At 36.3% G+C, this 26,127-nt stretch overlaps 2 protein-coding genes across 4 annotated transcripts in view; both read left to right on the plus strand.

The window, feature by feature from the left end:
* The window catches only part of EPHA6 (EPH receptor A6), a 771,763-nt gene extending 761,915 nt beyond the window's left edge, over window positions 1-9,848 (plus strand). The window contains exon 19 of the mRNA XM_087818112.1: window positions 1,016-9,848. Within this exon, the coding sequence (XP_087674238.1) occupies window positions 1,016-1,130 (115 nt within the window). The 3' untranslated portion in view covers window positions 1,131-9,848. The remainder of the gene's footprint in view (window positions 1-1,015) is intronic.
* Window positions 9,849-15,929: 6,081 nt separating this feature from the next.
* Window positions 15,930-26,127, plus strand: part of ARL6 (ARF like GTPase 6) — a 29,153-nt gene continuing 18,955 nt past the window's right edge. Inside the window, exons 1-5 of one of the 3 annotated variants that reach the window (XM_016199678.2) lie at window positions 15,930-15,949; window positions 17,306-17,407; window positions 19,695-19,844; window positions 23,847-23,908; window positions 24,883-24,951. In XM_016199678.2, coding sequence (XP_016055164.1) covers window positions 19,722-19,844; window positions 23,847-23,908; window positions 24,883-24,951 — 254 coding nt within the window. In that variant the 5' untranslated portion in view covers window positions 15,930-15,949; window positions 17,306-17,407; window positions 19,695-19,721. Of the gene's footprint in view, window positions 15,950-16,410; window positions 16,523-17,305; window positions 17,408-19,694; window positions 19,845-23,846; window positions 23,909-24,882; window positions 24,952-26,127 lie in introns of those variants that run through there. The other 2 variants (XM_016199677.2, XM_016199679.2) reach the window with 2 other exon arrangements.

Genomic DNA, 26,127 nt, shown 5'->3' on the forward strand with positions numbered 1-26,127 from the left:
CTCCCCCCAGGGGATTATAAATTCAAATGCTCTATTAACGAGTTAAACTACCTTTCCTAAAGCTACTATGGCATTTCCACATCTTTCCCCACCATTTCCCAACTGGAAATAGCACTTTCAACTACTATGCTTTGAAAGAATGTATTTAATTCAAGTAGCTATTTAAAATTTTATAATGATTTCTAAAATGCATATTACCTTTGTTCACATTGTAGATTTACATCAACATAGTTTTACCTTTGACAAGTTATTTATCACATATGCTAATCTTACCTAGTGAATTCCTATTACTTCATCAAATGTAATAATTGTAATAATACAATATCATCATGACATCTCAGAGCTCCTTCTCTCTATTATTATGACCAGGCACTTTCCCACTGTCTCTAAGATTATCCTTTGGCTGGGTGCAATAAAAGTGCTCAAGATGTGCTTAAAAGATTAGAAACTAAAACTAGCAGGTTGAGCCATGTTAAATTGCCATTGTTGTAAAATAGTAATGGCAATTTCATATAGTTCGACATAATACAATGGCATTCTTTTTCAGATAATTGAAAGACCCTGAGAACTCAAATGGAGTTGACACTATAGATTCTACCCTACATACTATTTTGCTAAAACTGTTGAAAATGTATATAATTACCTAAATTATATAACCTTTAAACCTATGACATATCTGAATATTACACAAGTGCCTGAATTTGAAATTTTCCTTGTACCCTTAAATTTGAGGTTAACTTGATGGATTTGCTGGCACCAGGGAAAAGAAAAACGTAACAACTCTTAATGTTCCTTTATATCTCTGCTTAAACTTTCATTTTACCAGTTACGCAATTTGGGGACAAATTTATAAAGCAAAACGGACATGGTGCATATTTGCTGTATCTGTTTATTTCTTCTGTCTCATACTTAGCAGATCTAAATGTTCATACTCTCTATTCCCTCTCTCTCCCTCTCCCCTTCCCTCTCTCTCTCTCTTTCTCTCTCTTTCTCTCTCTCTCCCTCTCTCTCTCAGTGACATTAGAAGAATTGGAGTCATACTCATTGGACACCAGAGACGAATAGTCAGCAGTATACAGACGTTACGTTTACACATGATGCACATACAGGAGAAAGGATTTCACGTATGAAAGTGCTACAAGCGCCGGTGTTTTGTGCCTCTGCATTTCTATAATGAAAACTATTATCTCTCCTACCCCCTCCTCTGATTCTCCAAGCATCACTTTACAAACTGCAGTCTCCTGTTCAGACTACGGGGCACACACCTCTTGTTTATGCTTCCAGCCTGGATTTTAAAACCATGCTTCATAGCTCCTCTCTGAGTAAGCTGCAGATAAAACCCTGGCCCACTGCAGATTATCACTACACACGGTAAATCACTCAGCATGGATGTGTGACTTTGTGTAACAGTACCTGGGAAGCGTTCAGGGACTCAACAGAGGAATTCGCCCAGGTGTGGCTTCCTTAATGATGTATTTAGAGTTTGATGGTAAATGAGAAAGAAATAGTTGACCTTATTTTCATGCTTTGTGATCAAGTAGCTTCCAAATTGACATGCATATTTATTTGTTAGATGATTATACTTATAACTCTATGAGTCGTATTGTTACTTTATTTTATAATGGTTTAACTGTTGATGCCTGATGTTGTTAGATTTACAGAAATGAGCAATGATTTTATGTAGTGAATTCTTGTCAGGTGTGACTATGGTGAGAAGGGGGTTATCGGGGAGGGAAAGGGAGAAACATACTGTGCTTTCAAATCTTCTAAGGCTGGGTTTGTCTATTTTTTTAAAATAAACTTTATAGTGTCCTACATATTTCATAGTAGGTGGTAGTTTAGAGGCTTTTCCCCTCTAATTTTTTACTGATGATAGTACTATAGTACACTCTCTACTACCTTATAAAGATCGCCCCTAGAAAGGCCTTGGCTGAGTCCATTGCTCTAAAGGCCTTCACAGAGTGAAGTGTGGAATAAAACCATGACTATTTCCTCGGTTCTTTTTCACAGATTTTCAGAAGTAATTATCAAAGCACTAATGAAATTAGTTATTCTCAGTAGAATTGCTTGGAATAAAAGATCTAAGATTATAGCGTTGGAGTTAATGTAAAAAAGATTAATTTAATCTAAACAGAATTTTATAATAGTTGAATGGTGGCATAAGGAAATAAACACATCTAGCTGACTGATATTAGTGCATTTTGCAAGTTTAAGAATTTTTGTTTTGTTCATAAAAAATAAGTTACATGAACATGCTGAGCTGTTTCCCAAACCTTCCAAGAGACAGGTATCCATTGTATACTCCGAAAAGGACCTAAACAGATCTAACACAGGAACATATATAAATTTTGTGTCAACCTCATTTCACATAAAAACGTGAACACAGCTAAGGTGTGCTGTGGTCATAATCTTCTCAGAGGCTGTCAAAAAAGGCAAATCTATTTTTTAGTGAATTAAGCTGAGTCAGCTTATCAAAATAGTGCTGTATAGTGAACAAATTCAATTATAAAATCAGCTGTTCCTTGTGAAACTAAAAAAAATGACTGCTGTGCGAGGTGTAAGAGTAGGGAGAATGTGTTAAGGGAGGAAAACCAAAAGGCCAGGTTGTCTAAAGATGCTGATGTAATATATCAGTTTTTATTTGATCTCAGACATAAAGGTGCCTACCCACATTCTCAAATTCCTACCTAAATCACATTTTTTGGTGAAAGTAGCTTTCTTGTTATTAACAGAGACTCACTTCTTCTTTTTTTCTTATTTTCAGATTGTCCCATTAGACTACACTTTTCCACATATTTATTTTCTGCTGATTTAGCTCCTGATTTTTGCCTACCATAGCTTAATTTTTCTCGTGTTAAAAAAAAATGTATAGAGCTAAAAGGAAGAGCATTTAAAGAATTCCTTGAAGTATGCTGAAAAAGAAAAAAGTGGGAAATCCATCACTTTTTAAGTAAGTGTGTCAGAAATAGCTAGCAGCATTTTCCAGCCATCACCTGCATGGTCACGCATCACTCACAGACTGTCTGCAGTTTGCCTGATACATTTACACAAATCTGAATACATTTAGAGGAAATATAAAATATCCATATTTACCTGTCTTCAAATATATATTAAATAATAACAGATAAATAACAGATGTAAAACAGATTAAATTTATTAACCATATATATTTATTTTTATAATACAATAAAAAGTATTTAGAAAAATAAGGGATAGGATAATTATGGTCTTCCATAGGACTCTGTCAGCAACATCTGTATACTTTGATAAAATCTTTAAATTTCTTTGGGATGAGCATTCAGTATTTGCCACATTAAAGTTCTCTGTTAAGAAATTTTTTCTTAAAAAAGTCTGATTCTGACCTATATCTAGTTAATTTATACTTTTTTCTTCCCTAACATCTTTATCTAGTTTTATAAACTGTCTTTTCACTTTGTCTCTTACCCCAAATCCTCTTTAAAATTTCTTTAAAATTACATTTACATTTTTCAGAACTGTAAGCTTGATAATCCTGAGTGTAATTTTGAACCTCATTATGATCAGAGCAAAGTTGAAATATGTGTGCAATATTAAATGAAACATTAAAAAATAAAGATATATATTTCTTTACTGCCTATCAGTCACAGACTCCATGATCCCAAGGGTAATATAATATCCAGGAATATTAACAGTTAAATTATCAAATACATTTGAAATTTTTACATGAAATATTTTGAGACTTACGAGTGCACATATTCAGTAATTAAAACTTCAATATGCGTAAACATAGAACTTAATTATAGGAAGAAAATTAGTAACTTCCATAAATCACAAGCCTTTAGGAATAACCTTTGATAACTAAAATATGCATATATATTCATGTACATGCATTATTCTAAATTTCCTAATCTATACTACTGAGAGTCCTTCTGGATTTTGAAAATCAGACAGTTGAAGAAACCATTTTCATCTTATTTTCTGGGTGGTCAATTTCCAGTCTGTCGTCAACTCATTTTCTCATAGTATAGGGCATATCTGGAAAAAGATTTTAAATATTGCACAATCAAGAAGAGAGACTAGGTATGTAAATCATCGAATTAAAAAAGTAATCAGGAATTGCAAGGCTCTTAGCTTAACAAGAATCAAGAATTATAGCACTTTCGTGCCGTTATCTTATAACTGTTGATAAGTAAGTTATGCATGCCATAATCAAGATGATTTCTCTTATTTCACTCTGTACTACTCTTCAAAACCTATTCAACTATCACATGAATAAAACAGACTCCCAGCTACAGCTTTAAGGCCTGTCTCAGTCCATGAATGGAAAACAAATCCAAATCCAATCCTTGAAAAGCAGTCTTAACAGAGAGTCTTCTGAAGGGTGGTGAAGAACGAATTCCATTATCCATCTCTCAATCTCATTTCCTTAAAAATCCACTTTTATTTCTTTCCCTACCAAATTTCTACTCTGTAAAGCAATCAGTTAAATCTCAAATTTTTCAGGAATACTGGTATCTTCTTCCTATTCCTTTATTATTTTTCTAAACCTTCCTTTCTCAGTCCCCTCTGTTCTCTTCCTCCATCCCACCTCTTTTCGTTTCCCAGCTCCTACGACGCCACTCCTTACCCCTATCAGCAAAAGAAAAGTAGCACAGCACATCCAAGAAGATCTTACAGAGCTCCATAAAAGATGCTGAGGGTGGAGGGACGGAGGAATGTTGCAAATGTCATACTTTAATATTTTGGGTCCTACCCAATAAATGGGAGCATTTGCAGTTACAAAATGTGTGAGTTCTGGCTTTTCATTACCTGGAAGTTAAGTGCTTTGGAGAGTAACTTCCAAATGGATGATGACAATCCTTTTCTATAGCTTTAGCAAAGAAAATGTATTATTAATTTAAAATAAATTAGTATTTTAAGAATCAAAAACTGTTATTATCATCTCACATTGGTCTTTATATAACAAAGATTAGAATTAGATGTATCTCTTCTTTTAGTTTGATCACCTTAACTTTTCCAACCTCAAACTCCATTAAGTTAGAAACTGAGATTACTTCATGTTCAATTCAAAAAATCTGTCATTGCCTTTTATATGGAGACTTCAAAAGGTAGAGGAGTTTACTGAGTCAAATTGATGGCATTCTCCCATTAGGACACCAGACACTGAAGTCACCGTACTTTTGATTTTTATAACCAACATTTTCAACAATTTTTTAAACTTTATCATGTTCAGTAAAGGCAGTGCAACCTTTATTTAGTTCAGCTTAGCACATGAGGTGTCCCCGAACGCATACAATTTTATGGCAAAGATGAGCTTGGCTGTACTGTCCTTCCTTTCAAGTAATTCTTAAGCTTAAAACCTAGAGGTTAGAGCCGAGTTGCTATGTTTCCTGCGATTGCCATGTCACTAGGGTTAGCTCTTTACATAGAAAAATATTTTAAATAAACAAATAAAACTTTGTCCAGTGTGAAATGGATTAGCAATCCCTATGAAAAGAAAGAATTTGGGCCTTAAATTCTCACAGAACACGCCACACTTCCTCTGGCAGAGGGGAGCCTGCTTGCTGGGTTCTCGAAGACAGTCTCTCCTGTTAGCAGTGGAGCCTCCTCAGGAGTCACAGATTTATTTTTATCGTCCTGTGGCAGACTTTTCCATTCATATGTGGACTCACTGCCTCAAAGGTGCTTCCAATTAAAAAACATCGGCCACTTTTCAAAAACAATTCTGAGGTAATCTCTTGCCAAAGCCAAGTCACTGGTCTTAGTCAATGTAAGGGTAAGTAAGAACCTGCAGTAGTTGCATAAAATTCTTTCCAACACGATACATTTAGCAAGGGAAAGAAGATTACTCATGACTAGATTGAACGTATTGCCAGGTAAAGTAAAGGAACATAAAAATCTTTATTGCAGAAAAGTAAATATCCCATCTTTTTCTTACTTTTCCCTTAAGAAAACAAGTATTAGGTATTTCAAAGATTTCTTAGGATTAAAAAAGTTATTTTTTGTTTTAAGGAGATGACATGATATTCATGTCTTCTGGGGAAAAAAGGTCAAAATATCCAGAAGAAGATACAGGTCATCAAAATGTAGTTCTAACGAATTCTCTTATTTCTAACTAATAATTAAGTTCAAATTTCAAATTAATGATGGATTTATATAACATGTATTAAAAAGGACATTTACATTTTAATTGAAAGACTTGGGCTCTTTACTCTTAATTCAAAAGAGAGAGATTTTGTTCCGTTGGCATTTACCTTTATAGGATTTTAGAATAGATTTGAAAGTCTACCTTTAGCTCATCAGTGTTGATTCAAAATTACTATATTTAAAAATGAAATAAAAATATTAAAAGACTTTTCAATTACTATAGGTATTAAAGAACTAATAAAAGAATACACTTCATCTTTTAAAAAAAGAACCTGGCAAATACAAAGTTTTGTGTATCTCGATGATGCCAAGTCCCTTGCATTTTCTTATGTTTCTGCACTTTCTCATTGAAAGCAAAGTTCTTTCTAAACAAAACCAAGGAAGGTTCTTGCTTGAATTTCTGCACTGGTTAATCAAGAATATTAAATCTCTAAGAGAACTTTTTATTTGTTTTACTTAAAAGGAAAAATCTTCAGTTCCACTACCTTTAAAGAAGTACCTGACAGATGAGAATGAAAAATAGCTCTTATATGTAATGTAAAAACGTGGTTTCTACTTTAGATTAGAAAATAAAGTACAGATTATTTCCTGGGAGTTGCAAATTAGAAAAGTATCAGAATTAGCAAAAAATCTCTCAAGTAAAGCTCTGTCCTTATCAATGTTTCTCCATTATTTGTAGCCTCTGACAGTCTTTGTCATCTTAAACTCACTTTTGGTTAAGATAATAAGTTATCAACTCAAATAACAAATCAGAACAACTGAGCTATGGCTTTAAAGTGTTCTATAAAATAACAAAAGGAGGACACCCTGCTTCAGGATTCCTGTTTAGTTAGCATCAGAGGCTCCATCTCATTGGCCTTCATTGAAGGGAGCACTATCTTTATTCCAAAATAATATGTCATTATAAAGAAAACTCCAAGGACATGAGAAGCTTCATTTTTCATCTACCTAATTCAAATTTTATATTTAGGCATTATTCACTTTGAAGATAGACGTCCTTGTTTTCGTGAGTTAAATGTGAGCTTACATGACAAGTGACGTTGATATGAGCATCTCCATGCACATTTATAGATCAGCATCCTGAGAACAGACTAAATTTCCCTCTGTTCTGGAAAGACCAAATATCACTTAACTCTGAAATCCTGATAGGAGTGACTAGTGCTAAATCATAAAAATGACTAAACAATACACTTTCAAGATTTTTACCTCATTTAAAATGTCCTCTTCTATTGCTTTTTTAATAAATTAAAAGTCTCTCTTCCACATTTAGTAATTTGTAGAATGAAATGCACACATTTAGACAGAAATTGCTTTTGTTAAATTTTCATTTAAACACACCTTCACTCAGTCAGAGAGAAGCCAGAATATAATTAATTCTATTAGCTCATTTTTCATACAAAGCAGTAATTTTGCTCTCTTTAGAATTATTTACCCAGTAGTATCAATATTAAATTTATAATGTTTTCCTTTGACTGTACATGCTTTATTTATTGTCACATATCATTTTTGTCTTTGAAATAATCCTGCTTAAAATTCTGGTCTTTAAAAGTTCTATTACAAAATCAGTGGGCTCTCCTTTGCAAACTTATAGCTGGATGAGCCACATTTTGGTTTATGTGATTGATGTGAGCACTGTTAAATCTAACTTGTTTGAAAATCCATTGGTATTTTATCTAGAGCTATTATTGCATATCTTCAAAAGTATCTTTAACACAATACTAAATTTTGTGGACAATATAATAATAAGTAATGATTAGGGCTTTTTAAATTTTCTGCACTGCTTGGAAAATAAGGTTTAATGTGCATAAATGTTTGTCATTGTTTCTTCCAATGCCATATGTATGTATTCAACAAAAATTGTAATATCTATACTATGCAAAATCTAACTTTCCTTTTACAAATGTGCAGTTTTGATATAATTTTAGTTTTTTAGGCCTCCAGTAGAAAAAAACATCAAAATGGGAAATGGGAGGTTTTGGGGAGGGAGGGGGCACAATACCTGAGCAGTCCTAACAAATATGAAAATGATTTTAAATGTTACTATATGTGCTTTATTTCAGATACATTATTAATTATTTTGTTAATCACATCCCATCTTAGATTGTGTAACTGAAAATTTGAATAACTACAGGATATAAATTTCTTGGGCATTTTTTACAAATGACACTTCATTTTGTATGCAGTGCAAACTTAAACCACTTCATTTTGAATTCTGAAGGAATAATTGTTAATTAATAGTCTATGTTTCCTAAAGTATTAGTCATACCTTCTAGAACAATCTCATTTTTTAAAATCAGACTCAGAGCATGAATGCAGAACATGGAAACAGACCAAGTTCCATTAACATTGAGGAAAAAATGAAAAGGTAATACAAAGAGGAGTTTGTGTTAAAACTATTAATTACCTCATTTTAAAAAACACTATTAGAAAGGAGTGACTGAAAATTATGTTCGTATTCCTGGTAATTTTGCAACTAACATGCATTTTAAGTATAGGACTCTCGAAAACAAATAGGTCCACTAATATTTGTTTAAAAATATTGATGTATAAAATTAAAAAAGAATATTAGCAAAATATCAAAAATACAAGTTTTTTTTTCATTTTAATAACAGACCAAATGAGCACAGTTATTAACATTCCCATACTACTAGTTCTTTTGATTTTAAGACATATGTAATCAAAGAATTTGCCAAAAAAAATAAATTGAATATTGGACTGTCAAAGCACTTTCCACATATTAATAAATCATTCCCATTAAAGATTAAGAGGTTTTTCTTCTGCTTTATTAAATGTAAAACAGTAAGTATATATGATATGCAGATAAAAATAATTGAATTGAAAAGGTAGTCTTTTAGACTCGATTTATGCTTTATGCAGTTACATAAGTTTTACACAGTCTTAAATATTTTAAAAAGATGGTACCAGTATATTAACTCTATGTTATATCTTATGATCTCTAAATGTGTATATTCTAAGAGATTGCCTTCACTTTTCAGTTGTTTTAAATATCTTTTCAAAAGAGCTGCTTTATTTTTTATAACTCCATTCAGCCTCAAAATGCTTGTAACTTCCTAATTCTCAAAGAAGTTTACATCAAATACCATAACACAGTGGCAAGAAGTTATTATTTTTGAAATTACTTATTTTTTATCGAATATTGGCCAAATATCCCAAAATATCTGTTCGAGAAAGTAAACTTTTTACTTCCTCATGAATGAAAATACAAAAAGAAATCCTTCATTGGTTTTTAAGTATTCAAAATAGTAAACATATATTTTTATAGTAAGTGTTCACTGCTTACTATTTAATCAATTTTTGAAATTTCACCAAATGGGATATTTCAAACAAAAGTAAAAAGCCATCCCATTTTTGTATAAACTGCTTATTTTCTCCAAAACCTCTTTGAGGAAGCAAAACATTCACTTTCCTACCACACAAGTTTGATCCCTCTCCTATTAAATGAAATAGGTATCTGTAAAGAACAATAACAACAAATCACGATTTGTCCCGTCAGAGCTCTTTACACTATGTGGAACAGATGTAACAAACAAACAAATTAAAGGAAGTCGTATGTGTTTGCTGGTCCAAAATTGTATAGTTTCTAAATTTTAAAAATAGTATACATACATATATACTGCTTTATTCTAGATATATATTTATCCATAAGTCCATTCATTAAATAATGTTTATTGAACACAACCACACATCAGTGTCCTGTTCTAAACACTGACAAAGCAGGGTGACCAAGACAAGCAGAAGCCCTTGTCTCATGGAATCGACCTTCTAGTGGTAAAGACATACTGGAAAGAAACAGTGGTACATGTTATGCTGATGGTTAGATCAATAATGTTACATAGCATGGCTGTGCCTTCTTTATATTAAGTGGTAAGGAAATCTTCTCTGAGGATGTGACATTTAAACTGATATCTGAAAAGCATGAAGGAACCAGTCATTAGAAAATATGTAGAAAGAGCATTTCAAGCAGAGGGAATAGTTTAATGCGTGGGAGGAGTTTGGAGTGTTTGAGAGAACATTGTGCTTGGTACACAGTAAATGAACTGACAGAGGCAAAATTTAACTGGGGTCAAAGAACATTTATGAGGCTACTGCAGTAGTTAAGTAAAAAACAACTACTGGGTTTTGTTCAAGTGCAAGTAGAGCAGATGGAGAGAAGTGGATGGTTTTGGGGCATGTTCGAAACAGGGCTGCTAATGGATTGGGTATGCAGAGTGAAGACGTGAGAAAAATCAAAGATAAATTCTGCATCTCAAGAATAAGAAACTGAGTGCGGGAGAAGCCGGTTTGGAGGGAAAATCAAGAGTTTGGTTGTAGCACATAAAGTCCAAGACGCCTGTTAGACATTCAGATGGAGCTCTCAAGTAGAGAGTCTTAAATGAGAGTTTCAAGATCACTCAGGGCTAGCTTCAGTGTTTAGGAGTCATCGGTACAACGTGGTACATAAAGTTCTGCAATCACCTAGGAAGAGGCTTGAAGATAGAGAAGTAGGCCTTGATTGAGGTCTAGGGCATTCCAATGTTTAGAAGGTAGGCAGAGAATCAGAAACCGACAGAGGACACTGAGAAAAGTGAGGTAAGGTAGAGAAAAACCAATCGCAAGTGGTAACCTGGCTTAAATGCTTTTAAGAAGTCAAGACTATTACAAAACTATGGCCACTGGATTTGGCAACATGGATGTTATTCAAGACCTTGAGAAGGGCAACCTCTGTGAAGGAGTGAAGTCAAAGCCTGGTGGAAGTGATTAAGAAAATTATTTTCAGAAAGAAGGTGGAGTCAGTATCATGAACAACTTTTCCAAAAAGTTTTACCGTAAAGAAATCAAGAGAAATGGGGCAGTAGCCCGAAGAAGATGTGGAGTCGAGAGAGGTTTGGGTTTCATGTACGTGTTTTTAGAGAAGGGAGGCTACAGCATATTTATATAGTAATGAGAAGGATCTGGTAGAAAGGGGAAAACTGATAATGCAAGAGAGAATACAATTCTAGAAAAAGCCTTTGCAGGGAGAAGGCTTAGAATTCGTTGCATAAGTAGGGAAGTTAGCTTTTGATAGAAGACCCATCAAACGACAAGGCGGTGTGTGTAATAGGCAGGTAGTTTGATAGATTCGTGGTAGAAAGGTAAGAATGTTACTATGTGGGTAGTTTCATTTTACCAAAAGGAGATAAAACTCAATATGGGCATGGGAAGGGAATATAGATTAGAGAAGAAAGGTGTATTTGACAAGGGAAAAAATGAATATATATGAATATATATATGCGCGCGCACACATTTACATGTGTATTACATACACATAATCAATGAATATTTGTGTGTATGTTATACATGATGGTAAAAAAAAGACCTATTGTACAAAGTATTTTAAAGCCATTTTTACTAAACATTTTTGAGACATCTTATTTGGAAGATCTGAAACTGAATTCTGTGCTTTCCAAGGACTCTGATACAGTCTTTTTTTTCATATGTAGAGAAGTGATTACTTCTCAATGCCATATATCCTTTTCATGTTTTGTTATTTATTTTGTCTATTACAGAGTAAAAGGCAGAAATATTTTGTAGCTATTGTGTTATAATTCAAAGCCTATGAAAATTAAAATTAGTTTAATCCTGAAAGATGTGTATTGTATACTCAAGCTGTTAGTTTCTTAAAACACTATTTTGGAGGGTTTGAGCCCCCATCTGATTTTTTTTAAAAAAAAAGACAATCAGGCTCTAATTGTTCATTAAAACAATACTTTTTTGTTTGTTTTCACATGACATGAAAAACACCAATACCATCTGTCATTTAGGAAAAACAAATGGGCAATATGGCTGTCCTGTTAATGAGCACCCCCTATCTATAGGAATGATGTGTGATCTTCTCATTGTGCATGGAGCTTTATTTCTGGATAGGCTATATGTACTTCAATGTGTTGGAATTTATAGGTGCATATTTATTCCTTGGATCTATTGTAAAATTAGATTGTGAACAATGGAATAAGACTGCTCTCCTTTTTTTTTTCAGTTTTAGTATAGCCAAAAATATAAAGATATATATGTACATATAAATATGTATTTGATTAAACGTTTAATATTTAAATGGCTATTTCAAATATTAAATGGCAGATGTCGACAGCTGCAGTGTATTCAAAATAGTTATAAAAATCTTTACAGCACAAATCCTAAAAAGTTTATTAATACTAAATAGTACATTTATACAAGATACCTAGGTAACATCTAAGACATTTAATCCCTCATAGAGCAATATTTGACTAATAAAAAACTGCAGTCGAAAACATTTTTCCTCCCTATAAGTATGAATGTGATTTTTAAAATCTCTTTGTAACCTGTCATAAAGTTACGTATTACTAATTATGGATTTAGCACTGTACCATCTACTCTAGAAAAAGTGGGGGAAAGATCTGTTTGTGAGAATAAAAAAGTGCAGCACTGTATTATTTTTTTTCTCTTTGGTATTACATCACTATTTAGAGCTTCTATATTTGCCTTCCACTCAGGTCCCTGACACAGCCCATGTTCCCTTTTCTGGTTGTATCACAATGTGGTAGAGAGATAAATACAGTAAAAGGGTGTTAACAATAGAACTGCAATCCTACCTATTATCTACTTTACTATAACAGTGAAGTAGTCCATACTTACTTGAAGGTGGTATTGTTTTCATCTTATAAAAATCTACTGTAATATTATGATATTCCATGTAAATTTTCATGTGCTGGCATGCTTACAAGTTAATAGTGTTAGAGAATGCTCAGCTCTCAATGAGGGATTGTGGTGTATTGCATTACATATGTCATCTATTTGCTGAAAGAATATGGTGTTTAGCAAAACTACCTGCTGAGCAACATAATAAGATTTTTGTACAAAGTACAAATTACTAATTATTGTATTTTATTTTTCTATGATTTCCTAAGAGGCATTATCAGGGTCTTACAGATGGAGTAAGCCTGTTTATTAAAATATCTATTAGCAAATAAAAGTTACAGTTCTGGTGGTTGAAATTTGTGACTTTTTTTTACTGTATTGATGCATACTTAATATAATTTATTTTTTTTAATGTCTATTAAATCTAGATGCTCTTTAGATACATTAGTAATTCTGGACACAAAATCATAGGTGTACTTTTTCAAAATAATATCATTAAGGTCAAGACAAATTCACATAAATTGATATAAATAATTGGTACATATTTTTGTAGTGATTTTATATAGGCGAAATGTTTTTTCTAGATTCAAGTAAATTATTGTTCAGTGCAGAGGCACTACCTGTATAAAAATTGCAGATGACCAAAAGATACCTGCTCAAACAGCTTTAGACCATCAACATTCATTCCAAAACCTTCCAATAAATTACAAATCATGATTTCCTATATTAGTTTTAAAGTTTCTGGTAAGAAAATACATAAAAAGTATCATGAATTAATCAGAATAGTGCTGTATTCATCATCTCCCACTTTTATAATTCTTCTACTACAGTTCCAAAAGCCAGTATGAGATTTAAACTTCCAGTTAAGTACCTGAAACTTTCTTCCCTTATACAGGTATCTTAAGTAGCCTTCAGAAATCACATACCATTTTTGTAGCTGCTAAATCTCGTAACAAAATGAAGAGAGAAAAACTAACTTCTTAAATCAAGTTGGAGCAATTTTTACGCTGAGCCTTGAGTGTACTCTTGAGAGCTGTTTCAGTTGCAAAGCACCAAACCAGCAGATTCAACATATGAAACATTTATTGAGGCTGACATTTTCAAAACTGGCATTTTCTAGATTATTGAGTAGATTGTGACTGTTTCATCTCTAGTAATTATAAGCCATCCCATCAACTACACATCTATTTATTTAGCTAATTTTTTGGTAAAATAATTATGTATCTGCCTAAATTTACTGAAAAGTTAGATATCTATTTTCCCCATTATATTTCTAGTTTTCACCAAATGCTTTGTATCAACCAAAAATAGAACTCAACCTAGGGGCAGACTATATCAACTCCAAGCAGGAAAAATTAAGTCTGCCCACTAAAGTTTTCTAAAACATAAGATTTCTGCCTATCTCTAAGGAAAAAAGAAATCAAATTACGGCTATAAGCAAATTAGCTTCCATCTCTTATCAAAGTGAGTCCGAATGCCCAGACACACATGGCCAGAAGTTAAGGAACCACCACATTTTAAAATCCTATCCATATAATAAAAATTTCAGGACAAAGGAAGATGAAATTATTTATTGAACACCTACTATGTGCCAAACATATATACTTTTGTTATCCTTTCCTCAAAGTCAGTTCTTTTGGATATGCAACTATATCAGGGTTTTGTTTTGTGTTAGTTTTTGCATTTCAACAGTCACTAGCCCAGAACCACTTTTTTTCACTGTAAAAATAACCACATTTGAAAATTTGGAAAAGTAACCAAAAAATGCAGCCCATAATCATACACGTATAACCCTCCCCTCCCCCCGTCATTATTTTTGTATAATTTCTTCTAGTCTCTTTTCTCACCCTCCATTTAATAGGCCAAGTTAATTCCTAAGCCAAGGAGCAGGTGTGGTAGTAAACACGACACTAGGTCATGGGAGGGGGAATAAGTCCTATACTTATGGCAGCAAGTGAGAAAGGGAAACCCTCTGAAGAACGTCGAAGTCATGAACGCCATGCATCGGGAGGGAGGCTGGCGTGTGCAGGAAGATTGAAAGGTTGTGCCCCCCCCCCCCCCAAAAAAAGGGAAAAAAATAAATCCTAGTTCTTTAAACTTATTGCATCTGCAGTCTCAGCTTTGGAAAGCGTCGGGACAAAAATGTGGGGAAAACGTGTGAGAGTATTTTCAACTGGAGGCCCCAGCTGCACGCCCGGGAGGAAGCCGGCTTTCCGCCCGGGGCCCGCCCGCGCCTTTCCCGAGCCCTGCGGGCCCCTGCGGGCCGGGCTCGGGGCTGCACCCGCCCTGGACGCGGCGCCTCGTGGAAGCCCGTGCGGCGCAGGCGGCTGGGAAGCCGGGGCACAGGCACTCTTCTGCTTTTCTGGTGCGTTTTTTACGTTTACTTTTTACTGTTGACGCTTTTGCCGAACGACGCCTCAGAGCTCATCTGCTGAGCCCATCGACACGAATTAGCAGCGTGACTTCGCCGGGACCTCGGAGCCCAGGAGAGGGTCGGTGCGCGGGGCAGCGGGCGGCTCCGCGCGCATCTTGCCCCAGGGGCACAGTCGTGTCCTGCAGCCGTGGCCACCACGCGGCGCCCGCGCCCGGCAGCGACGCAGAGCCGCCTCCGAGCTCCGGGCGCCACCCGGAGAGCCTGCCCCTGGGGGCTGATTTTCCAAAGACAACGGGGCGCCCGGGGCTAAGGCCCCGCCGAACGCTTCCCAACAGGCTGTGCGCGCGCCCACGACTCCCATCGCGCTCGGCCGGGACCGAAGCTCCCCGCGGGGGAGGGAGGGGGCAGTTCGTCCCGCCGCCGTGCGCACACCGTCATTAACACCCCCCGGGAGGCATTGTGGGGAGCTCTTCAATCCGATTAGCAAGAGCTCGGCGCCGACTCGCCACCACCTCGGAGGAAGCGTGGCGTCGGGACCGGAAGGGCCTCCGGTTGCCAGGGGAACGCCACGCGCCGGGGCGCCCGCCCGTTGACTGACGCGCGGCGGAGGCCGAGGCCGCCGGGGCGCCCGCCTTGCGGGGGCGGCTGTGCGCGGGACCCGCGGTCCTTCCGCGGAGGCAGAGGGAACGGCCGAGAGTCGCCCGGCCAGCTCCCATCCCGGATACGGAAACGAGCGAGCGCGTCCACTCCCGCCCCGCCGGCCCCTGGGCCCGCAGACCCAGCCTCAAGACGCAGGTATGTCCCCGCCTTCCATTTTTGTAGCCGGCGGCGCCCCCCCACCTTCCCCACGCTCCCGCCCCGTCAGTTTTAGGGTTGCTCTCTCCCGTGTTTGCCACCCTGTGTAGTTATTTTAATGTGTGAGAGGTCGGAAGGGAGAAGCGGACTTAGGCGGTGAGTACCAGGGACCTCAGGACACTCACTGAACTGGTTGGAGCGATTTGTGGCGGGGGGTGGGGGGCACCTACCACTTCGGGCGGTTTCATTTCGTGTGTGGGAAGTGTCATTAAAATTTCACAATCAAAAACTGAAAGACGAATGAGAATGTCTATTTGGGGTAGTTAGGGTGTGCTATAATTCATTCTAGAAACATTTTTAAAGGTTACAAAGCACAACTCGGGGTGTTTTCTTTGCCCGACCCCTATCTCTGCGGCTTGCTTTCCAAGTTCTTAACTGTGAGTAAAATCCTAATTCTTCAGGACTTTTCTGGCAACAAGTAACCCTTTAGAAAGCAGTTTCTCGGATAACACCCAAGAGAATTTGATTAGCTGGTGTGCAGAGAGGAAACCAGTGAGATACAAAACTGAAAAGGTAGGTTGGAGCCAAACTGTGAACAACCTTAAAAGCTGTGCGTGAAAGTGTGGAATTTATTCTGAAAGCCAGTAGAGTTCCCAGTAGTGACCATACATCAGAAACACCTGGTAGCTTTTTCAAATACAGATGCCCTGATCTCATCTTCAGAAATACTCACCCAGTAGTTGATCGCAGTGTGCAGTGTGCAGCCAGGGTTGAGAGGGATGGCTGAAGGAGTAGGGAGCTGCAGAAAACTTTAATTGTATCTCCCACTGTCCACTTAGGACGTGATAAATAAATGTTGAGTGGCTTGAATTATCTTTTCCCTCTCTTCTTTCATGTATGCAAAAGTAAACTTATAGAAATGTATAATTACTAAGAAATAGAAGCATTTGATAGTTGTTTATAAAGCAACGTCAGTAAATGTAATTGCATCTTTAAAACGACTACTCTTTTAAATTGTATGTCACAAACATTGGGTGTTTGATAATCCATGAAAAAGGGATGGAAAATCACAATCCAAGTTTCTGTGAGAAATGAATATTCAGTATCAAGCTTTTGACAATCCGTGCGTCATAGTAGATGCCCAGAGGGGGATGATGTGAGAAGTGGCCATGTTTTTTAAAATCCGTTCAAAATTGTATGGAAAATGAAAAACTATATATGTCTTTATATCAGTATGTTTAGTACAATAAACCACAAAGTGACTTATAGCAATTTACTTTTAAAATTGTGTGAATTGTTTTATGATATCAGAAGGCTAGCTTAAATTAGATTCTACAAATGCTTATCCTTAAACAGATATAAAGGAATGGATTGAATGAAATTTGAATCTCCAACACAGGAGGAAAAATCGGTTCAAGTGGGACAAATCAAGTACCTGACATCAGCCCCTTTCCTTGGGTAAGGGAACTACGGCTCTGTTTTAAGGCACCATGCTTGGATGGGTCACTGCACCATTTTTTCCTGCACATTATTAGAATTCAATTTTGAAACTTCTACCCATAATGATCTCCCAAGGGTCCTAAGCAAAATTGATGATGCAGCTCCTTTCAAATGCAGTAGTTTCAGAAAGCCTTTATTGTTTAAGTTGCTGCAGCCTCGAGTCCTTCAAGGTATGGCCTTGTCTGGGATGGTGTGAGATAAAAAATACTGAAGGAGCTGTAAGATGACAGGCTTCTGGAACTTTAGATGGAGGTGAGAATAAATCAAACGAGGTTAATATTTGGAAAACTTTGAAAATGATGGTGCAGCCCAGCCGGGCGTGGCTCAGCGGTTGAGCATCGACCTAGGATACAGGCGATCAGGGTTCGATTCCCAGTCAGGGCACATGCCCGGGTTGTGGGCTGCAGCCGATCAATGGTTCTCTCATCATTGATGTTTCTCTCTCTCTCCCTCTCCCTTCCTCTCTCTGAAATCAATAAAGATATATTTTAAAAAAAGGAAGGGAGGAGGGGAGGAAGGGGAGGAAGGGAGGAAGAAAATGATGGTGGAGAGAGTAATAGGAAATATTTGGAACACAGGTGTGTTGTAGTTACTGGTGTAACAGTTCCAGCAGCCGTTGAGAGCTGACAAAAGGGGTAGCCTTCTTATTTTACCACGTAATAATGTTTTGGTAGGTGATGGACCCAAAGGGAGGACCTTTGGGAAGTTTCATTTGGAGGCATAACTTCTAAATTTGACAGTATCTTAGAAGAATATGAACAGGTTAACACATAGTGAGCAATATGTCATCAGCCGTTTTAGTTGACTTCAGAATACTTTGATTTGGATTTCCGATGGGTTTTTTTTTAATTTGCATTGGAAGGATTTTTTTCCCCGAAGAAAAACTTGATAAACAAATGAACACTTCAGGGATGAGTTAAAAAAACTTTTACAGTATTTAAGAAAACTAGAGGGAAGCTGAGGAGGCAGGAGTGGGTGGGGAGAGATTAATCGAAGAACTTATATGTTTATAAGCATAACCCATGGACACAGACATTGGTATGGGGAAAGCCTGGGGGTAGGATGGATGTAGGGTGGAGGGGATCAATGGGGATGAAGAGGGGACATCTGTAATATTTTCAACAATAAAGAAACTAAAAAAAACCTAGATTAAAATCAGATCAGTATTTACATTCTTATTTTTTGCTAGTATACTAGTTAAAGTTCTTTGAAAAGTAATACTTAGGCTATTTCAGATACATTACAGTTTAAGAAAACAGGTATTTATTAAGGTTTGAAAAAATTGTGTGTGTGGAAGTGTATATATATTACACATAAACTTGTTCCGAAATGAATTTGTGGCGACTTAACAGATGTATGTAAGACGAAGGGAAAATTAAGATGAATATATCAGAATTCTTTGTTTCTAGTGATAGAAAATGCAACCTAAACTGGATATAATCAAGCAAACAAACAAAAACAGTTAATTTAATGTTTATTACTTCATATTCTTGCAAAATACAACAATGGGGCTGGCTTCAGGAAAGGATTTAGCCAGTGGCTCAAATGATGTAGCCATAATCTCAGTTTTTCTCTGTTTTTCTTTTTTTTCCTCCTTTTTTTTAAAAATCCTCACTTGAGGATATGTTTTTTATTGATTTTGAGAGAGAGAGAGGGGAACATCGATGTGAGAGATAAACATTGATTAGTTGCCTCCCATACATGCCCTGACCAGGATCAAACCCAAAACCTGGGTATGTGCCATGACCGGGAATCCAGCATGCCACCTTTCAGTGTTCGGGACGACGCTCCAGCAACTGAGCCACACCAGCCTCTGCTTTTCTGGTCTGCCTTCTACTTTCTAAGTTTCAGCCTTAGGTTCTACATGACCCCCATTGCCCATACATTGTTCCAGATTTCCAGAAAGGGCTGCAGATATTTGCATGTATCACAAATGGTAAACTCCACTAGATACTGAATTTAACCACGTTTTCTTCTTAAATATACAATTACAATGAGAAATGTACAGTTTTTCAAGGGCATTATTCTTTGTTGCCAGAGGTTATAAGCTGCCAATCTGCATTTCAGTTAAGGCTCCTTTCTGGTAATCAGCTTATACTCTCTTTACTAAATGCCAAGCTACATAGACATGGTTTTCACATCACTGTGTCTTTATATTACTAAATTTTTTTATATACATGCTCATATTTTCCATACTTAATGTGCCTATGAGTAATATATATATATTTTTTTTTCTGACTTGCAGCTGGTTTGTAAATATTTGAACCACACTATGGGATTGCTAGACAGACTTTCAGGGTTGCTTGGCCTGAAAAAGAAGGAGGTTCATGTTTTGTGCCTTGGGCTGGATAATAGTGGCAAAACAACAATCATTAACAAGCTTAAGCCTTCAAATGTAAGTATCTTTGTTAGATGCTTTGTGTATTTTCTGATAGAGAAATGTGATATGCAGAATTATTTTGTTTGCCATTATAACTTCCTGTAATCATGTTATGAAATCCTGTTAACATTGTAGTACCTTAAAGTTGTGTCAGCCATAATTTGCAGTATACAGGAGTGGGCAAAAGTAGGTTTACAGTTGTAATACAATAATAAACTGTGTTTTATATACTCACAACTCTAAACCTACTTTTGCCAACCCCTGTATTTTGGCAGGTATATAGGTAAATCTTGATTATGTAAACTGGAATCTTTTCCAAATGTCTTTCTTTCATCAAAAGAACTTCATAAAATTGCCAAGTTTACTTTTAGGTAGCATTGTCTTCTTTTTGGCTCTGTCTTTACAAGAGGAGCAAAACAAAAGGAAAGGTAAATCATTTTTACAGGTTCTATGGATAATTAGACTGTTTCCCAAGAGTGAGGTATTCATATCAGTAGTAATAAGCAGGATGACTTTTTAAGTCATATAATAAGTGAAAGGATATTATTTTAATAACTAAAAAACATATAAAGCTAGCACATTCAACACAAGGCACATAGTTAAAGCTAGGTTCTGCTACATATAAAGAAAACCCACATGACAGTGGACTAAGTAAATAGAGGCTGTTTTTACTGTTGTCTAAGTAAACCCAGAGGCGGCATTCCAGGGCAGGTGTGGCAGCAACATGGTCCTGAGAGATCTAAGTATCTTCCAGCTTCCTGCTCTGCTATTTTTAGTGCTTGGTTTTCATCCTCAAGGTCTCCACATGGTCAGTTTGGTTAACTGTCGTATCTATATTCTAAGTCACAGGGAGGAGAAAAAACAGGGCAAAAGAGTAGGCCTTCTTCTTAAATAAGCCTTCTTTGAAGAGCTTACCCAGAAGCTTCAACGAATGACTCTTACTTTCCTCTCACTGGCTACTCCTATCTTAAATAAGGCTGGTTCCTTTAAGCAGGGCATATATTACTGCTTTCAAAAATAATAGGGGTCCTGTAAGTATAGAAGAAAGGGAAAATGGATATTTGGTAGACAACTAACATTTACAATTGTAAATACATTTATTTAGGTACAAACTAGTATCAATTAATGAAAAATGTTGAGTGAAAAGATAATGTGGACTGCACAGATAGGGCAAACATTAGGAAGCTGGTATTCTTAATGACTTAATGACTAGAGAGTGGGAAATATTGCTCCTAAATATGGTAATTAAAGCTAGACTTCATTGCCTCCAAACAGTGCTTCAGGTTGGGCAGAGTGACTTCTCCATTTTGTTTTGTTACAACTTCAGTTTTACTTCTGTTTATTTGGCTATTGCTTTGGAATTAAGAAAATGGCATTACTACTTTTCTTCCAGTCATCAGTCCCTGCTTCTGAATAGATAAGTTTGCCATTTAAAAGCTAACTAGTGGTGTATTTTCAGGTGGGAATTAGTTTGAGGTAGCTGGGATAAGAAACTGAAAATGGATTTGGAAGGTAATAAAGGTGTTTTAAGGGGGCTCTCCAGCCGAGTTGGGAATCATTTGAGATATACATGCTGAACTCAGGCAGAGATTAAAAATATATATATTAGCTTTATTGAAAAGCTTGATTTCAGAGAGTAAAGTTTAAGTCTGGCCAGAGGACTTGCTAACAGTCTCTTAAATTGAGATTTAGCCTCCCAAAATGTCAAGGTTTTTTCCTCAGGGTAGGATCCAGCTCTTCTAGGTTTACCGAGTAGCTAAGAACAGGTGAGAATACGTGCTTGCAATAAGCATCTGGCTCTCAAATGAAAGACAGGCAGGCAGAACGAAGGATGTTCAGTTCCATTTTACAAACTGAGCAAATAAGTCATTTTATTTTTTTCCCATGGAGAGGAATAAATTGGGAGAGGGAAGATGGAGAAACTGGGAATGCCATTTTAATGGAGTTTTCTCTATATGGAAACAGGGAAAAATAGATTCTTCCCCAATAAGGAAAAGAACAGGTTAAAGAGCCAACATACATGGGAGTCTGTCTCATGACCTAGGTGATTACAAGAAACTTCTTCATCAGTCCTTAAGAGGAAGATATAGCATCCTATCTAACTGGATGAGGTCCAGAATTGAATTTAGAGAACAATGGATGTGTGGTTAAAAAGTGGAACCATACCCAACTGGCCTCAAATAATTTTTTTAAAGTAGTCTCAAATAAGTACAAAATGATTGAAACCAGCGCCACAGTTAATAGCCCACAAATGGACCAACTCCTCCCTCCACCCCCCATCTCCCCACCCCACCACCGCAGCCACCTGCCCTTTAGTGCATACTATACTCAAATTGGGAGAAATAACATTCAAAGTACACAAGAGAAATTACAATCTCTTCTTCTGTCATCCCCAACAGTATAGTGATTTCTATCCGAAGACATGGTTATTATCATAGGAATGATCTTTGATATGGATGGGAACTTCTTTCTCCCTAAACAATGTTGGTCCTTTGAAGACACCTGACCTTATTTTTTAACTTAGTTATGCAATTTTTTTCATAATTTCTTCTGTCATTTCTAGAGATTTGGGGCAGAACAGGAAGGAAGCAGTGTGTGTTCAATATGTCATCTTGAAATAGAATTCTGATATTCCCATTTTGGACTGGTCTTGTGGAAGACCTACTAACTCTGCCTCATATACCATATTAAGGAGAACCCTCAGGAGAATCTGGGTACACAGCCAGTGACTGGGGCTTTTTAATTTAATCTTCTATTGCTTTTCAACATCCCTGTCTCTCTGTTGTCTCTGGTGAATTATGGAACTAGCAACTATCCTTTTCCACAGCACAATTGACCTCTAGTCCTGAGAGCAGACTAAATTGCTTTACTTTTAAAAAATAAAAAATCTTGGTGATAATAGCCAAGAGGCCACTTGAAGTAGGACTTCTTAAAGACCCCAAAACCTCTGTCACACAGGTACAAATATAACACTTGTGTCCTCCCTACCTTTGAACCGAAGAAGAGCCTCTTCGGAGTTTAGTATTAGAAACATTATCAGGAATGATCTACACAAAAAAAATGCAAGTCTCATTTTATGGTAAAGTAGTCCCATTTTTTGTGTGTGTATAAAATCCATTTCTAGATAAGTAAATACTTCCTGGACGCAAACTGGTTTTTAATACCAAGCTGTCCTAATGTTTGTTTATTGTTTATATATTGAGGTTGCTGCTGTTTTCTAAACTGATGTATACGGAGAGAGGGTACGTTTTAACTTGATTACTCGTCTCAAAAATCTGGTCTTAGCTGATTTTTTTATAAAGATGCACTTTATAAACATCTTTCTTTTAAAATTCCTATTTTTTCTCCCATTTCTCAACATAAATGCTGTCATTCTATCACATCATCCAATTTTAAATTCTTAGAATTTAAAATAATCTTAAATTATCTTACATATTCAGTTGGTAACTTGTTTATTAAATTTTCCTCCACAAATTTATATATATATATTTTTTAATATGTTTTTATTGATTTCAGAGAGAGGAAAGGAGAGGGAGAAAGAGATAGAAATATCAATAATGAGAGAGAGTCATTGATCAGTTTTCTCCTGCACACCCCCCCACTAGGGTCGAGCCTGCAACCCTGGCATGTGCTCTGACTGGGAATCGAACCTAGATCTTCTGGATCATAGGTCATTGCTCAGTTGCTGAGCCATGCCGGCTGGGCTGAAGGAGGATTTTTAAAAGCTATACTTGGGAGTATGGAGAAAATTGGGGACAAGAATAAAATTAGTGAGAGTAATTATGATAGCAAATGTTCATTGAGTATTTACTATGGACCAGACACTGTGTTGAGTAAACCTTAAACTTCTATAAATCCCCAGTGATCCCATTGCACAAATTAAAATTTTGTCTAATCCTGCCACCTCCTTAGTAACAGATTTTAGAATTGGAAAATCTGGATGGTTTTTTTTTAACCTGAGGAAAAAATTCATCTTTGATCGTTGCAAATTTCTAAGCTTTGTCTTTTCTCTTAAAGGCTCAATCTCAAGATATAGTTCCAACAATAGGATTCAGCATAGAGAAATTCAAATCATCCAGGTAACTCAATTCATTATACTTGTGACTAAAAAGTTGTGGGTAAAAAAATGATAGTATTAGATCTACCTAATTATTCCTCCTACTCTTAGAAAAAGTAATTTGTTTTTTCAGAAGTCCAGAGGTGTTAAAATATTTGTACCACTACCTCTGGGTTATTTTTCAGAATTTAGACTCTAGGCGAATGCTAGAGCCTAGCAAAGAAAACATCCCTTTTTATGTTACTCATTACAAAATCATATTTCTATTCAACAAATTTATTTTACGGCATTTGTATTTAAAAATTCACCCAAGTTGAATATTGTATATTTAAGAGTGGTTTCTTTTTTAAAAAAGATTTTTTATTGATTTTTGGAGCGAGAGGAAAAGAGAGGGATGGGAGAGAAACATCGATGTGGGAGCTTAACATCAATCGGCTGCCTCCTAACACACTCCCCCTACTGGGGGTCAAGCCCACAACCCGAGCATGTGCCCTGACCAGGAATCAAATCAGCAACCTTTCAGAGCATGGAAAGTGACTCCCAGCCAACAGAACCACACTGCCCAGGGCTCAAGAGTGGTTTCTTTGATTGAAAGCAATTTAAAAGTTTAAGTGAAAGTTACACTTTAGAGATAGTAGCATATAATATAGTCATGTTTTTTTAATTATTTAAATATGTTTTTATTTATTTCAGAGAGAGGAAAGGAGAGGGAGACAGAGATAGAAACATCAATGATGAGAGAGAATCATTGATCAGCTGCCTCCTGCACACCTCCTACTGAGGATTGAGCCTGTAACCCAGGCATGTTCCCTGATCAGGAATCGAACTTTGATTTCTAGGCTCATGGGTCAGTGCTCAACCACTAAGCCACACTGGCCAGGGCTCAAGAGTGGTTTCTTTGATTGAAGGCAATTTAAAAGTTTAAGTGAAAGTTGCACTTTAAAGTTAGTAACTTATAATATAGTCATGGTTTTTTGTGTGTTGTTTTTTTTCCAGTTTGTCTTTTACAGTTTTTGACATGTCAGGTCAAGGAAGGTACAGAAATCTCTGGGAACACTATTATAAGTAAGTATGTTTGTGAATGTTGGTTAACTAGAGGGGTATATTGTAATAACAAATAATGATTAGAAATCCAAGTGATCACATGGGCTGGGTTGCAAGTGTTTATTTTTCATATAATTTAAGCACATTTCCTAATTTTAAAAAAACTATAGTCATATTTCACATTATTTCTCATATCCATGAACTCTTTTAAACCTCGGACCTTTTCAAGTGCTGTTCTCTTTTTTTGTTTTTGGTGGTTTTTTTTAAAGGATGGTTTATTGATTTTTTTTTTAGAGAGAGAGGAAGGGAAAAGAGAGAAACATTGATGTGAGAGAGTAACATCCATCGGCTGTCTCCTGCACTCCCTCTACTAGGGATCGAGCCTGAAACCTGAGCATGTGCCCTGACCTGGAATCGAACCAGCACCCTCTTGGTGCACAGGACAGCACCCAACCAGCTGAGCCACTCCAGCCAGGCTGCTCTCTGTTTTTAACACTCTGTTCTACACTACTTCTCTGCTGCTTAAGGTTAATATATTCATACTTGAAGGACTGGCTCAAAAGTCACTTCCTCTGTGAAATTCACTGCTTTGCCAAGTTATTCTGTCCCAGTGTTCACGCAGTACTTTCACATCTCTGTAATCATATGTATTACATCTTAAAGTCTTGGGAACTTATTAAGGGTAGCGATTATTTTTCATTCAGATTATTTCTTCAAGGTCAGTAAATATTTATTGAATAAACTTTGTTAAAATAACTCCTCTTAACAGTTGATCCATTTGTTCTTTAAGCAATTCTAAAGATATTTTCAGCATATGCAAATCAAGCACTCACTACTCACTTTTAGATTAACATGTCAAGTTATTAGGATCTAAATGTGTTACACCGTCTCAAGATTTTCATTCAGTGTTAAAATGAATTCATTCACTTGGGCCCCTTCATTTAAAGGCATTGTAACTCACTTTTAGAATCTGAAACTTATAAACGATATACCTTGACTAAATGCCCCTTTGTCCTTATGAACTCTTGCCTTGAAATGATGACTGCCAGATCAGATTTTGGTTTTGATAGGCTAATTTTTTCCTGTTAATATGGAAATGAACATTTTCTTTCTCAGATAGGAACCAAGAAGATTTCTTTCAGACATTTTTTTCAATGAGTATTTTACTAGATATAAGACCTTTTTAAAGCATATATT

This window comes from Miniopterus natalensis, chromosome 6 (assembly GCF_054644295.1).
Source record: "Miniopterus natalensis isolate mMinNat1 chromosome 6, mMinNat1.hap1, whole genome shotgun sequence".
Classification (NCBI taxonomy): domain Eukaryota; kingdom Metazoa; phylum Chordata; class Mammalia; order Chiroptera; family Miniopteridae; genus Miniopterus; species Miniopterus natalensis.